General features: G+C 42.0%; 2 protein-coding genes and 3 non-coding genes across 5 annotated transcripts; 2 read left to right on the top strand and 3 right to left on the bottom strand.

Moving 5' to 3' along the window:
• Positions 1–127: 127 nt before the first annotated feature.
• On the bottom strand, positions 128–4,232 carry dhrs12 (dehydrogenase/reductase (SDR family) member 12). The gene is made up of 10 exons (XM_030758299.1): positions 3,908–4,232; positions 3,007–3,140; positions 2,787–2,869; positions 2,613–2,705; positions 2,441–2,522; positions 1,907–1,968; positions 1,699–1,803; positions 1,519–1,609; positions 1,291–1,428; positions 128–277 (listed from the first exon to the last, which is right to left on the bottom strand). The coding sequence occupies exons 1-10, from the start codon at positions 3,961–3,963 to the stop codon at positions 165–167; spliced, it is 957 nt and encodes a 318-aa protein (XP_030614159.1). The 5' UTR covers positions 3,964–4,232; the 3' UTR covers positions 128–164.
• Positions 4,233–4,337: 105 nt separating this feature from the next.
• trnal-caa (transfer RNA leucine (anticodon CAA)) lies at positions 4,338–4,446 on the top strand. The gene is made up of 2 exons: positions 4,338–4,375; positions 4,401–4,446. It is a non-coding gene; the product is annotated as a tRNA-Leu (tRNA).
• Positions 4,447–5,172: 726 nt separating this feature from the next.
• On the bottom strand, positions 5,173–5,291 carry LOC115801315 (5S ribosomal RNA). The gene has a single exon (XR_004021736.1). It is a non-coding gene; the product is annotated as a 5S ribosomal RNA (ribosomal RNA).
• Positions 5,292–5,608: 317 nt separating this feature from the next.
• Positions 5,609–5,718, top strand: trnal-caa (transfer RNA leucine (anticodon CAA)). Its single transcript has 2 exons — positions 5,609–5,646; positions 5,673–5,718. It is a non-coding gene; the product is annotated as a tRNA-Leu (tRNA).
• A 7,636-nt stretch (positions 5,719–13,354) lies between these two features.
• Positions 13,355–15,126, bottom strand: LOC115801133 (girdin-like). The gene has a single exon (XM_030758853.1). The coding sequence runs from the start codon at positions 14,966–14,968 to the stop codon at positions 13,697–13,699; it is 1,272 nt and encodes a 423-aa protein (XP_030614713.1). The 5' UTR covers positions 14,969–15,126; the 3' UTR covers positions 13,355–13,696.
• Between the last annotated feature and the right edge of the window lie 127 nt (positions 15,127–15,253).

Here is a 15,253-nt window from a genome sequence, read left to right as displayed (position 1 = left end):
AGGATATAAAAAAAAAAAACTTAAAACAATCATATTTCACTAGTTTTATTTACTTTTTTGTACATAAATTTGTTCTTCAAGCTAAAAAAAAAAAAATGATGTAAACATTAGTAGTGATTAGTGAGGCGTGTTTTTTTTTTTTTTTTTTTTTTTTTTTTGATGTATTAAGGTTTTAACTTTTGGGCGAACTCCTCCAGCGCAGCCAGAAGCTTCTCCTCCTCTTGCGGTGTGGACCGCGAGGAGGCGAGGGGGAGGTGTGTCGCCACTGCTTTACGATCTGAAAGACATTTTATGTGAATATATGAGACAACAAGAAGAGACCCCAAAACTGTGTTCCATTAAAACAGTCAATCATAAAAATACCTTTTAAATGTGTAAGTTTTGCAGTGTCATAGAAACATGAGCAAAGCCTCATCATTATGCTACAATTACTCTCCTACACACATTCTTCCAAGCATAACTGTCTCCATGACTGAGCAGAAGATAAAAATGAATCAGTTTATGGAAGACAAACCTTTTACAACAAATTCTACATAACCTGTTCATACAAAGTGCGTTTACCACAGTACAAATATGAGGTTACATGCTGCTTTATACTTTGACACTCAAGTAATTATCACCTGATAGTTGATTTTTCTTGCTCACTGTGAGTTGTGCAAAACGGAAATTGCTACTTTTTGCTTTGCAAAGTTAACTTTTAACAAGTCTGCTGGTGGTTTTTCTGCACGTTACAATCTTGGCAGCAGAGAATCATCACCAGCTGACAGCTCTACCGTCTGGAGCAAGGTCTGCCGTCCTGGAGGAACCAGGGAGGAAACGACAGTTTCAGTGCTGGAGCTGTTCCAGCAATTGTCACGATCACTGTGGGGAATGTGAGGTGTTTGGACAATAATATGGATGAGCTTGGTGAGCTGATGAAGCGCCAGTGAGAGCAATGTGAGTGGAATTTGATGCATTTCATGGGCTATTACAGCGAGACTGTGACACTCTTACACTTCCCTACCAGCTACCACAACACCTGAATCAATTTTAGATTTCAGCTCCTTATTGTATCACATTTAAATCTTAATTTACTGAGGTCTTCGTCTATTTGAATTTCTATTTACTTGGCTGCCTTAACACAGTAATTTCCCAACTTTTGGGAGAAACAAAATATTTCACATCTTAAACCAAAACTGTCTGCTAATAGAGGCTAAACTGCCTCTGCGATGCTTTAATTCCTGCCTCTGTTACCAAGATTGAAGGCTGTGATCACAGAGAAAATGCTAACAAACAATGTATTTTTCTGACCTTGGAAGAAGAGTCCGCTCGGTTGCTCGGTGGCTGCTGCGGACACAGCAAGCCACACCACAGTGTCCGCTCCCATGGCCTCCGTCCTCAGCTTGGACTTCATCTTAGCGTGGAATGAAGGCATGGAGGACTGGACCGCTACAGAAAGAAAATGAAAAGGTGTTATTCAATAAAATACCTTCTTCTAGTTGTAATGTAAATCTTTAAAGTATCATTCGCTTTGTTCACCTGGTGTGTCTGCCCAGCCAGGATGCATGCAGGAAAAGTGGATCTCTTTGTGCTGAGCGGCCCACCTCTCTGTTAGGATCACCTGCTGCCTCTGTCAGACAAAGAAAAAAAGGCGCATCAATACACGCCGCGACAATTTCCCTACAGATCTCTACGTACAGCGGCTCCCAGTCTCTGTACCTTATTCTGAGCGTATGCCATGGTGCCATCAAATGTTCCCTTCTCAAACTGGAGGTCATCCACATTCAGCTTCTGCGTGAGCATGCCACCTGAAGACACAGTGATCTGGAGGGGTGTAAAAGAGTAGCAAGTGTTTGATTTGTAACTTTCCCGATGCATTTGTGCATCCTGTTATTTATTCATTTCTCGCGGCTGAAACTCAACCCACCACTCTCGGATCTTCAACCTTCTTCAGCGCAGGTATGAGCGCAGTGGTGAGGATGTATGTACCTGAAAAATACGGTTAAGCACAGGAGAGGTTTGATTCAGAGCCAAATGACTACGAGGCGTATTGTTACTAAAATTACTCTTTGCCATAATTTGGTTATTTGGGGTTTCATTTAACCAACAAAACCAGAATATTTTCTGTATCAAATTAGCATAAATGCCACAAAATTACAATACAGTTTGTCAAATAAAGTCACAGTGCTTATTGCTGTCACCTCCCCAGAATACCATTCTGACACAATTCTAACACAAAAATCTGCTGACTGAACATCTAAGCTTTACAAAATGTTTATTTTAACCTTACCTGACATGTTGCCTGTTTTTTACAGAAAGAGAAAAGTGTCTGCAGCTCAGAATACTTTTATACATTTTCTTTTACTCAAAGTTGTTATTTAAAAACCTGCACTAACAGCTAAAAACCCCTGGCTCCCTTTTTATGTTGAAATGTGCTTCAGAAATACTTTTCCTGTCTTACCCACTGTATTTGTGGCAAAGTTCTTCTCCAAACCCTCCTCAGTTAATTCTCTCTGGTTGACCATGCAGCCCGCATTGTTGATCTGAGAAGCACGAGAGAATTAAAATTAACATTAAAATACGAACTGATGTGTTTATTACGCAGGAACCACAACATATCTGCAGCTACCTACCAGCACATGCAGCGTGTTGTTTTGTGAGAAGCTCTGCGCGAATTGCCACACTTGCCTCGCGCTCGACATGTCGACAATGTGGATGTGAACGTTCTGGTAAAAGTTACCACATGATAACCCTTTAAACAGGCATAGTAATAAAAATCTCAGACAGATGCACGGTTAAAGCCTCACCTGATTCTTACTGCTTTCCACGATTTCATCTTTGGCTGCTTCTGCTCGCCCCTTGTTTCGGCACACCATGTGAACCGTCCCCCCTGCACACTCAAAATGAAAACATCATCACCTGACAATTTAGAAGGAACTCCACCATTCACCTGAACCTCTGAACGCAAACACGAGGGATAAAAAACCCCCCCAAAAACACAGCCTTCTGTTAGTGTCAAATGCTCACCTCTGCTGGCGATTTCCTGCGCTGTGGCTTTCCCTATTCCGCTGTTGGCACCTGTCACCATGAAGGACCTTCCATTCAGGTTTACATCCAGATCAGCTGGAACAAAATGCTTCGCTGCGGCTTCATAGCCACTCCTGATATGACCAAAGAGGAGTGCAATGAATACACTACACTGTCACCCACATTTCTACATGCACTGATACAACACAGAGGCAGAGGCGCCTGCTTTTCTTTGCCACACACACACACACACACTCAAATTCTGTTCTGCTTTCTTCCAATAAGAATTATTTAACTGTTTGGATTTGATGGTGTTTTACATCAGAGGAAACTGAATATCTTTGGGATCCTGACATTTAAGAGAGAAACTTTACTGAGCCCTGTCTGTTTACAATTACTAGACGGGCGTTGCTACTGTCTCTGTGTAACCATGTATCACAGTTGTACTGATAATAAAATGAGCTGTTTCCTGCATTACAAAAACTTGTTAAGTATTGATCAAGATGCTGTTTGGTCTGATACACTGTACTGCTCTCGGAAACTTAAAACTCCCCCAAACTTTTGATGATCCTCTGTGATTCACTTTGCACTACAGGCAACAGTGTCATCACTCTTGTATATATAACAAACACTTTTCCCGTTCCAAACACATTTTATAGTGAAAGCTTGCAGCATTGTGTAACCACTAAACTGTTACATGCTGTAGGATACAAACGTGCAATAACTGAGTGCTATCACTAACAAAGCAAACATGTGGTTAAACATTGGCCGGTGTCTAAAGGCACGTCTCGAAGTAAATATTACATAAGGATTATGTAGCCTTTATGAAGCGCAAACGATAATAACTACAAGACAACTGACTACATAATAAACTCAGAGTAGAAGGATTTTCTCCACTTACTTTGTATACTCCTGGAGTCCTTTGACAAACCACACGGCATTCCTGTAAAAAGACATTTTATCACGCACAGCTGATCAGTTTCTCTACACAGTGACAGTGGACACAGTTTCATAAGGGTGCCTGTAGCTTGTTATGCAGTAAGCGGAGCCCTGTAGTGTGATGGGCGGGGAATCACGTGTATAACCACCGGAAGTAAATTTCATAACGCATTTATACTGCCCCTGGCGGTTATCTTTGTTTATTGCTGTTTCGTAAGCAGCTACAAAACAGGCGACCCTTTCAGTTAAACGAACAAATGTAAGCTCAAATGTTACCGATTTAAAATAACCGAAAGGAAAAAGAGCTTTCCGGTCCATTCCCAGCAGTCACGATCACGATCCCAGTGAGTTGTAGCTGTTTAAGGGTTTGTTTCAGGGTCGCTGGCAGAGTTGTCAGGATGGCCGAGTGGTCTAAGGCGCCAGACTCAAGGTGAATCCTTCCTGTAAAACGGGACTTCTGGTCTCCGAATGGAGGCGTGGGTTCGAATCCCACTTCTGACAATACTTTTCCGTTTTTGTTTTTTGTTTTGTTTTTTAGGGCACCGCTGCTTTCTTTCATCGTCCTTACTCTAAGGTTATATTCCCGTAACAAGCCGCTGCTGCTGCTATCTTTCAAGGTACATTACAAAGGAGGAAACGGCTAAACTGTATTTAGTGCCATAAAATAAAAGACACGTACAGAATCGCGATTTATAATCTACCCACTTCACCTTCAGGGTAATTTACTTCCTAATCAAATGTGAGCGTAACTGTATTTAAAATAATACATGTTCACATAGACTATACATGTATGTATGTATTACTTTATACTTTATTTTCATTGCAGGGAGTAAATTGTTGACTGTTAGGTTGTGATGTTACTAGATGTCTGAAACCAAATCTCTGACACAGACAAAAAATAAACCATGTCTCAGTTTAAAGATCAGTTTGAGCTTAAAATGTTTAATTTATATATATTTTCTACTTATCTTGTTTTGTTTATAATATATGCCTAAAACTTGTTTCCCAACATCTATCTATTGATGAATGTTGATTTTCAAATGTTACTTAATAATTCATGTAAGCTTTTTTATACAGTTTTTTTCTCATTCCAATTGGAGTTCATGAGTTCCTTTATTTTTCTACCACTCATTTACAGATGAATATTTCAGAATTCTTGCCAACTGTTTTTCTACAGCCATCTCCACTGATGAAGAAGCAGCAGCGCCCCCTGCTGGAGGCAAGAAAAGCTTACAGCACCTGGTATTCCCAGGCGGTCTCCCATCCAAGTACTGACCAGGCCCGACCCTGCTTAGCTTCCGAGATCAGACGAGATCGGGCGTGTTCAGGGTGTTGTGGCCGTAAGCGATTGCAACAGCCACAAAAACGCTATTTATAGCTATTTTAGCCTAATCCTCAATACAGTTCGGTTTCGCCGAGCTGTGTTTCTATGTCCTTTCTGTTCCTGGTAGTGCCTATATGTTTTTCTTAGTAAGAGAAAAAATACATAAAGACAGCAAATAAAAGCGAGCCGTAGCCCAAACTAATATAAAGTCTTCAATGAGCTCTACGCTCCAAGTCAGCACAAATCCTCTCTGTTTTCTTCCAAACTGAAAGAAAACTCCAGCCATGAACTTTGCTTAGCAGCAGTGAAACAGCTTTCTAAGCGCCGCCAAACGTAGTTGTCAGGATGGCCGAGCGGTCTAAGGCGCCAGACTCAAGGTGAAAACCTTCCTCAATCATGGGGCTTCTGGTCTCCAAATGGAGGCGTGGGTTCGAATCCCACTTCTGACAATCCTTTTAGGCACATAAACCTTTCATGCTTTATTTTTTTTTTTCAACATACAAATCAGCACTGATTTGTATGTGCTGCATTTGACTTGAACATGAATAAAACCCCATTTTTAACAAATGTACTTACAAAGATTAATCTAATAGCATGCTATATATATATATATATATATATATATATATATATATATATTCCTAATGAATAGCTAAACTAATGAATAGCATTCCCTAAAGGTGAAAAATGTAGATAAGGAGGAAAAATATACCAAGAATATACCTCAGCTTCCAGTAACACTGTAAGGAATCTTGGAGTCATTTTTGACCAGGATATGTCCTTTAGTGCACATATTAAACAAATATCTAGGACTGCTTTTTGGATTTGCACAATATCTCTAAAATTAGAAACATCCTTTCTCAGAGTGATGCTGAAAAGCTAATTCATGCATTTATTACTTCTAGGCTGGACTATTGTAATTCATTATTATCAGGCTGTCCTAAAAGCTCCTGAAAAGCCTTCAGCTGATCCAAAATGCTGCAGCTAGAGTACTGACAGGGACTAGAAAGAGAGAGCAGATTTCTCCCATTTGGGCTTCTCTTCATTGGCTCCCTGTTAAATCTAGAATAGAATTTAAAATCTTTCTTACATACAAGGTCTTGAGTAATCAGGCCCCATCTTATCTTAAAGACCTCATATTACCATATCACCCCAACAGAGCACTTTGCTCTCAGACTGCTGGCTTACTTGTGGTTTGTAGGATACTTAAGAGTAGAATGGGAGGCAGAGCCTTCATCTTTCAGGCCCCTCTTCTGTGGAACCAGCTCCTAGCTTGGATTAGGGAGACAGACACCCTCTCTATTTTTAAGATTAGGCTTAAAACTTTCCTTTATGATAAAGCTTATAAGTAGGGCTGGATCAGGTGCCACTGAACCCTTCTTTTGTTATGCTGCAATAAGCCCAGGCTGCTGGGGTGGGGTTGGGTATCCACATGATGCACTCAGTGTTTCTTTTCATTCACCTCTTTTTAATCTGTTTATCCCCCACTCTGCATTTAATCATTAGTCATTTTTAATCTCAGACTAAGCAGTGTGCCTTTTGCCCTGTCTCTCTCTCCTCTCATCCCCAACCGTTCGAGGCAGCTTACTGCCCCTCCCTCAATCTGTCAGAGGTTAAAAGGGAGTTTTTCCTTCCCACTGTTGCCAAGTGCTTGTTCATAGGGGGTCGTTTTGAGTGTTGAGTTTTTTTCTGCAATTATTATAAGGTCTTTAATGGAGTCACATGGTGTTATTTTCCTGCAGAAAAATTCCTTATGTTGCTGTGTGCATTTATTTTTCTCTTCCATTTTTGCTCATAAAATCTGTTCCATTTCTTTCAGGTCGGATTTTTAAAACCGACCTGAAAGAAATGGAACTCCATACTATGGAGATGATTACCATCAAATTCTTTAATCATCCTGTTTTTTTAAGTTTCATCATTCAGTAGCTGACAATTAAAATCATAAAAGTCCTTTAAGAAAACGATGTTTCTGTCCAGCCCAGTGTAGAAAATGAAGTGACCTGTTCTTGTAACTGATCGCCCTCCACTGGTTACAGATGTTAACGGAAACAGGCTGGAACTACGACGGTGTGCAGGCACGTTGTTTGCCCTGCTTTTTAAAAGATTTGTTTATAAAGGGCAACCGTACTCAGGCGTCAGTTTGTCACTGAGCCAAGTCGCATCTGAAACACTCCTGTTTCTGTCTGACCAACCCACCCTAATCAGAATGCAATCTAATATTTGTTAATGTGTTCAAATACATAATTGTTGCAAAAGAAATTGATAAATAATGTGTTAAATACCTAATCATCACATCAGACATGAGCGATTTGGAGAGTTTCATTGGCATGTGATGCTTGTATTCTTTTTAGTGTCTGTGTGTGAAAGCCAGCCTAACACATCTGACTTCAACCTTCAGATATGTTATATCAATTTTACTATAAAATATAGTAAAGAGGTGCTGTTACAGGGACCAGAATGACATTCTATATTTGTGCTTCAGAGAGGTCCAGACCATCAGCAGCTCAGGCCAGTTCCTCAGTATAGCATCCCTGCATCTCCAGTCTGGTTGGTATATACACATGCACACAGGTCAGATTCACTCTGCTCTAAGAACATACTAACACCAGCTCATCTCTGCACACCACTCCACAGAAGCACAGCGACTGTGGTATCACCTTACAGAAGATAGTAAACTGTACATCTTTCAATGGTAACACTCCCAGTAAATCCACCCTGTCACAGTAACCCACGTCCTCTGGAGGATGAAATGTGCATGTTAAGCGTTGGCATTGGCAATATGTTTAAAGACAGAAGCAGGGATTAAAAAGAAGAAAAAAAAAGATTAATGAGTTATGGATCTTTAAGAAGGGAGATCGTAGGGTGTGCTCCAACTTTCGGGGGATCACACTCCTCAGCCTCCCCGGTAAGGTCTATGCCAGGGTGCTGGAAAGGAGGGTCTGTCCGTTAGTCGAACCTCGGATCCAGGAGGAACAATGCGGTTTTCGTCCTGGTCGCGGAACGCTGGACCAGCTCTTTATCCTCTCAAGGATATTCGAGTGTGCGTGGGAGTTTGCCCAACCAGTCTACATGTGCTTTGTGGACTTGGAGAAGGCATTCGACCGTGTCCCTTGGGGTATCCTTTGGGAGGTCCTGCGGGAGTATGGGGTGTCTGGCCCGTTGTTGCGGGCCATTCAGTCTTTGTACAACCGCAGTGAGAGCTTGGTCCATATAGCCGGTAATAAGTCGGATTCGCTTTGTCACCGATTCTGTTCATAATTTTTATGGACAGAATTTCTAGGCGTAGCCAGGTGGCGGAAGGCTTCTTCCTTGGTGGCCTCAGAGTCTCATCTCTGCTTTTTGCACATGATGTGGTTCTGATGAATCAGGGGGGGGCCTCCAGCTCGCAGTGGAACGGTTCGCAGCCGAGTGTGAAGCGGCCGGCATGAGAATCAGCACCTCTAAGTCTGAGGCCATGGTCCTCAGCCGGAAAAAGGTGGAGTGCCCTCTCCGGCTCAGGAACGAGTTCTTGCCCCAAGTGGAGGAGTTCAAGTATCTCGGGGTCTTGTTCACGAGTGATGGGCGAAGGGAACGGGAGATCGACAGGCGGATCGGGGCTGCTTCTGCAGTGATGCGGACGCTGCACCGGTCTGTCGTGGTGAAGAGGGAGCTTAGTGTAAAAGCGAAGCTCTCGATTTACCGGTCGATCTACGTTCCTACCCTCACCTATGGTCACGAGCTTTGGGTAGTGACTAGGGTTTAATCCCGGGATCCGGGATTCCCGGGAAATGCGATCAGAACCATTTCCCGTTTCCCGGGAAACGTTAGACGGGAAACCGGGAAAAAAGTCGCGCGCGTCGATTTGACTTTCAGAAAGAAAAGAAAGCTTCAGAATGTTAAATTTAAGGAAATATTGAGAGAAGGGTTCGTTTAATGCGAAAAGCATTACTCTTCATTTCAGGCACGTTCAGCCTCCGTTTAAGGCTTCAGCTTCATCTCAAGCGTTTTAATAGAGGTATTACACAGTTGTGGTTTTTTCCTCTTTAATTTGTTGAAATCGTAGGCAATGTGTTTACCCTAAGGTATTTTGTATTATATAATTTTATATTATTATATATTGTTATATTGCATTATATAGCCTATAAAATATGCCTGCCCTGAACAATAAAGAAATATCTGTTTAACTTCGAGTGTTTCTTTTCCTCGTTTGCAGCCGCTTACTAACAATCATGAATTAGGATACGGGCCTAATGTGTGAAGAAATTATCATGAAATAGATTGCTTTAACATATTTCGCTTTTAAAATGGAGTTGAGTAAAATGTATATTTTTTAGGCTATAAGGATTGGCCAGTTTTTCAATAGACGATTCACAGCGAACCTACTTTAACCCTCAGACACGGTGTTATAAATTTGCTGTTGCCAGAATGGCAATGACCAAGTCGTAGTGCATTACTCAAGGCCCTGTGTTATGCCATATTATAGTGTAGTACGGTAGTTAACTTTTCAATGACTATTACAGCGTTCCACTGGTGGAGATATAGTGCAACAGATGTCGCCACGACAGCGTGGCTGAGCCATTATCAATGCTGTGGAGATGAACCGTATTGTTTTGCACCAGCAATTGTAAAATAGCTTGGTATAATTCCATGTACAATGGAGGAATATTCGAATTATATTTGTTAAGGGAGTGTTGAGGAACGATACAACACCACATAGCTCGAGCACTCGAATCTCGAGATGTAGGTTTTATTGCGTTAATCAAGCCAACGTTACCCCCTACTGGGCATAACAGGACATAGCTGGAAAGCTACCTCTACAATATCACAATAGGTTAAGGCCGACACAGGCTACAGAAGGCCTAATTAAAAATAAAAAAATAAATAAACTTTTTCCCGGGATTTGATTCATGTCATTTTCGGGAAAAATATTAAACCCTAGTAGTGACCGAAAGAATAAGATCGCGAATACAAGCAGCAGAAATGAGTTTCCTTCGAAGGGTGGCTGGCCTCTCCCTTAGAGATAAGGTGAGGAGTGCGGCCATCCGGGAGGGGCTCAGAGTTAAGCCGCTGCTCCTCCACATCGAAAGGAGCCAGTTGAGGTGGCTCGGGCATCTGATTAGGATGCCTCCTGGCCGCCTCTTGGGTGAGGTGTTCCGGGCATGTCCCACCGGGAGGAGGCCCCGTGGTAGACCCAGGACACGCTGGAGGGATTATATCTCTCGGCTGGCCTGGGAACGCCTTGGGGTCCCTCCGGATGAGCTGGTGGAGGTGGCTGGGGAGAGGGAAGCCTGGGCTTCTTTGCTTAGGCTCCTGCCCCTGCGACCCGGCCCCACATAAGCGGGAGAGGATGGATGGATGGATGGATGGAGTTATGGAACTACAGTTCAGCCCAGGCTGTAAATAAGTTAAAGAAAAGGGGAAAAACAGACTGCCCAGTATTTTTCTGTTTTATTCTGTCTCTAGTAGTGATTCAGTGTTGCCAGTGTACCTTACATGTGCCATCTAGGACATTGCCCAAAGGTGCCACAGGTGGCATAGAGAACCAGAGGAACGTAAACCCCCTGAGAGGCAAACACTGCAGAATAAACCCTGCAGTTAAGCTGTAAACAAGCTTACGTTGTGTGCCTCTTTATTTTAATGCACAGATGGGTGAATTGTTCTCAAAATGACATGCATGTTGTACCATACAACTGATAAGAGTGTTATGAATAAGTGAAAGTAACATAAAATGTTGGACATTCAGTAATGCTGAAGTATGGTGTTAAAGTGAGATGTGGTCATGTTAGTCTAACAGATCTCTTGCTGGCGATTAAAGTAAGCTTCAACAGCAGTAGCTGTGCTAATGAAGCACAAATGTTTGTTTATAGTATATTGGTGCACTTATGCCTGTAATACGGGAAGAAAGGTGACCATGGCCTGAATGAACAGATGCTCATTTATTGTTGTAATAGTTGTGGAGTTAAAGCACAGTTGCATGTGGCCAACAACAAGAACACTGTAATGGCAACTTCTATTATTCTGTTACATCTAGCTGACAAAACAGAGGTGCATTTTTAGCTGTGAATGTGAGGCCAGTGCTGCTGTGGATCATTCCTTCACTGGTTTGCTGTAAGTCTTAGCTAGGATAAATGGAATCCATAATTCTGGTAATTTTCACAAGGACTGGCATAATCATCATTTTCATACTATAAAAATGCTTTTTGGTCACTACAAATTTTATACAAGTTTTATATTAGTGTGGTAAACATTTAGACATCCACAAATTATTTTGATGGCACATGATTGCCTTTTATTTTATTTTATTTTATTTTATTTATTTAGGCCTGAGCCTCACGAAGTGATCGGCGAGGAGCCTATTGTATTCGCTCGCGCGAAAAACGAAAAAAGGTCAAAGTCAAACTTTTACAACGGACCCTCAAACAAGGTAAGTCAGGTCGAACGCTTCTCGAAAACGTATATATGGGGGTGAATGGAGCAGCCCATAATTGAAATCGTTAGCGTCATGAGCTAGCTTGCGCGATGAAATTGGGTCAATGACAAGCGCAACGCGCTCGTCATTGACCATGGACCTCACGACAACGTGGGTCGTGTCGAGACGTTTCCGAAAACGTATATATGAAGGTGACTGGAATGGCGCATTATTGGAATCGTTGGCGTTCTCCATTATTATTAGGCCCGAGCCTCACGAAGTGATCGGCGAGGAGCCTATTGTATTCGCTCGCGCGAAAAACGAAAAAGGCTCAAAGTCGAGCGCAAAGCGCTCGACTTTGACAATGGACCCTCAAACAAGGTAGGTCAGGTCGAACGCTTCTCGAAAACGTATATATGGGGGTGAATGGAACAGGCCATAATTATTATTATTTTTCTTTTCCGCAAATGATCGCAAATTTGACCCCCTGAACATTTACGAAAACGCACCAATTTTTGCACAAAATTCAGGACCGGTGAAAAATTTTGTTTTTTAATATCGCCATTACAAAACTCAAAAAACCAGTGCAACTGCGCCCCCTGTCAAAATCAAAATACATTGCGCCTATGGGAGGCCTTGCCATGTAAAGTTAGCCCAAGAGTCATGAAATTCGGATCAAACGGAGATCTTGTGAAACCCAACAAAAAAATATATTACACCAACTCCGGACAACAAACAGGAAGTCGGCCATCTTGACTTGAAGTTTGTGAAGCGCAGAGTCAGCATTTTTGCACACCTCGTACTTGAATTAACTTGTCCTAGGGCATTAAACCGACTAGCACCAAAATCGCTCAGGAACATCTTCACAAGTTGGGCATCAAAAGATGTGCGAGGTTTTATAGAATATTCAACGGTGTTGGCATGGCAACCGCGTGAATTTGGTCTTCGTTTTTGTCTCTCGCCGCAATTTTGTTTGTGCATTCGTTCACACAATCTTTGGCCGATCAGCCTCAAAATTTAATAACTTGTTTACTGACCCGGCCTGATCCCACAATTAGGGAATCAAGTTTCTAGGTGCAATAGTGCCCCCTACAGAAGCAAGCAAAAGTTTGTATGGAGGTCCACAATTTTAGTTTCACTGACATGCATGAAAATTTGTGTCAACATTCTTGACGTCATCCTGATCAAAAAAGCTAATCACACCCATGCTCTATTTTCTAACACGTTGCCATGGCGGAGCCCGAAATGCCCCATTTTATTCTAATGGGAAAAATCGAAAAATCCCCCATACTAAAGTTTCTGCTTACTTTGCCCGAAATACATGAAATTTGGTACACAGATTGTTGATGTCAGCTTGATCAAAAAAGTCAATCACACCTATGTCATATTTTGGACGCTGTTCCCATGACGATGCCAAAACTGCCCCATTTTATCCCTATGGGAAAAAATGTGAAATTTCTGCGATGGAAAAATGACCCTTGCTTTCTCAAAAATGCATACAAATGCCTGAAATTTGGTACACGCATTGTCCACATCTCCCTGAACATAAAACCTACAGGTGAAAATACTGTAATGTGTAAGGCGTTGCCATGGCGATGCCCAGAATATGGCATCTTTTTCTTTGAAAAAGTCAATACATCCATTGCAGTTTTTCATATGTGACAGCAAAAAAACCCCGGCTAAAATAGACACGGCTGGAAAAGCTGGGTTCAAATCGGCACCAGCACCTGGGCGGCGGCCGGCGAGGGCCTATTATCGCCGCTTGCGGCTTTAATTATTTTTATTATCACTCTCCTCCTAGCCTGTGTTCTCAAAGACGAAGAAACAGGTTGGGGATGACAAGGAAAAAAAGAGTAAAGGAAGGAAAAGAGGAAAGAGATAGAGAAGAGAAACCCCCAACAACCCCCTCTGAGCAAGCACTAGGCGATAGTGGGAAGAAAAATCTCCCTTTAACAGGAAGAAACCTCTGGCCCAACCGGTCTTGGCAGATGACCAGTTGGCACTAGTGTTGTCCAGGTGGAACTGAAGATGCGGTGGAGTTAATTCCAGCAACACCTGAAGCACTTTTTCTTTCTCAGGTAGCTTTCCTGCAGGTCTTTGAGCTGTAATATAAGGTTTCTCAGAGCTCTGACATTTTGGTCATTCTGCTTCTGAAGGTTCATTAACCTTTCCTCAAGGTCTTTTATATTTTCCAGCTTTGCTGCATGCTTTTCTTTCAGTTTCTTATATTTCTGTTCCTGTATTTTCTTTGCCTGGTGCACGTCTTGATGTACTTGGTCACACATTTCTTGTAACTCCTCATTCCTCCTCTGCACTTCTTGGAGTGTACACTGCATGTCTTTATTTGTATGCCTCTGTTGTTGCAGCTTCTTCTGCAGTTCAGTGTTTCTCTGATGCACATTGTTAGAGACATTTTGCAGTTCTGCATTTCTTTTCACCAGTTTTGTGATCCTGCACTGCATCTGTACCTTTTCTTCCTCCATTTTTTCACTTTTGACCTCGAGGTCACTATAAAGAACTTGCAGATCTCTATTTTCTTTCACCAGTTCTGTGATCCTGGACTGCATCTGTACCTTTTCTTCCTCCATTTTTTCACTTTTGACCTCGAGTTCACTATAAAGAACTTGCAGATCTCTATTTTCTTTCACCAGTTCTGTGATCCTGGACTGCATCTGTACCTTTTCTTCCTCCGTTTTTTTACTTTTGACCTCGAGTTCACTATAAAGTACTTGCAAATCTGTATTTTTCCACTTGTTTTGGATTTCTCTCAGGTTGTTTTCCATCTCTTTCAATGTTGGTGGTTGTTTTTGCATTAGTAGCAAGTCTTCAATTTGCTGTTGCATGTCTTTGTGCGTCACTTTCATTTTATGAAGCTTGGACTCCACCGAACTGCACTTACTTTCCTGTTCTTTTGTCTGTTTACGAATTAAATTAAGTTCTTCCAGGGCTTCTTGAAGGATTTTTTGCTGCCCTTCATTTTTTCTCTCAGACTCATTGAGCCTGTGCTGCATCTGTGCACGTGACGCTTTCATTTCACGGTACTTGCACTCCAGCTCTCTGCATTTAGCTTCAAATGCTTCCTTCTCTGCTTTTATTTGCTGGTACGCATTCTTGTACTGAGCTTTCTCCGTTTGGTGTTCTTGTATGGCGTGTGCAAAGTGCTGCTGTGTTTGATCAAACTTTATTTCGAGCTCTTCCATGATATGTGAAAAATGCTGCTTTGTTTGATTAAACTGTATTTCGAGCTCCATGTTGGGCTCGCGCTGAATATTTTCAGCTTCTTGGTCTTCTTGTTCATTTTGAGCCTTCATCTCTCTGTTTTGCTGTATAAGGTTTCCAAATATTTCTTAGCCGATGCCAAGGTGTGAATGCTGTCAAAAGCTGCGAACAAACTGACAACTAGGCTGAAGATGAATTCCCTTGGTTTCTCTTGCCTACTTTAAGGTTTAAAGATTACAGGCTAAAAAGATCAAAGGCTAAGGTCTGACGCAGGAGAGTTCCGGTCAACATTCCATATGCAAATTAGCATGTGCGTCATTTCCGGGGGGAGTAGGGGGGGGGTTTCCCCCCCTTCCAATAATCTGATCCAATCACTA

Source organism: Archocentrus centrarchus, chromosome 21 (assembly GCF_007364275.1).
Source record: "Archocentrus centrarchus isolate MPI-CPG fArcCen1 chromosome 21, fArcCen1, whole genome shotgun sequence".
NCBI lineage: Eukaryota > Metazoa > Chordata > Actinopteri > Cichliformes > Cichlidae > Archocentrus > Archocentrus centrarchus.
Note: the sequence above shows the minus strand (reverse complement) of the source record. Positions and strands in the feature narration are given on the sequence as shown.

Excerpts from the sequence above, each read along its gene's own strand:
- dhrs12 (XM_030758299.1), bottom strand. The coding sequence starts at position 3,963 with ATGTCTTTTTACAGGAATGCCGTGTGGTTTGTCAAAGGACTCCAGGAG. Across the intron at positions 1,969-2,440 it reads CTTTGCCACAAATACAGTGG|GTACATACATCCTCACCACT; the intron begins GTAAGACAGGAA and ends CGTATTTTTCAG. Across the intron at positions 278-1,290 it reads GAGCGGACTCTTCTTCCAAG|ATCGTAAAGCAGTGGCGACA; the intron begins GTCAGAAAAATA and ends AATGTCTTTCAG.
- LOC115801133 (XM_030758853.1), bottom strand. The coding sequence starts at position 14,968 with ATGAAGGCTCAAAATGAACAAGAAGACCAAGAAGCTGAAAATATTCAG.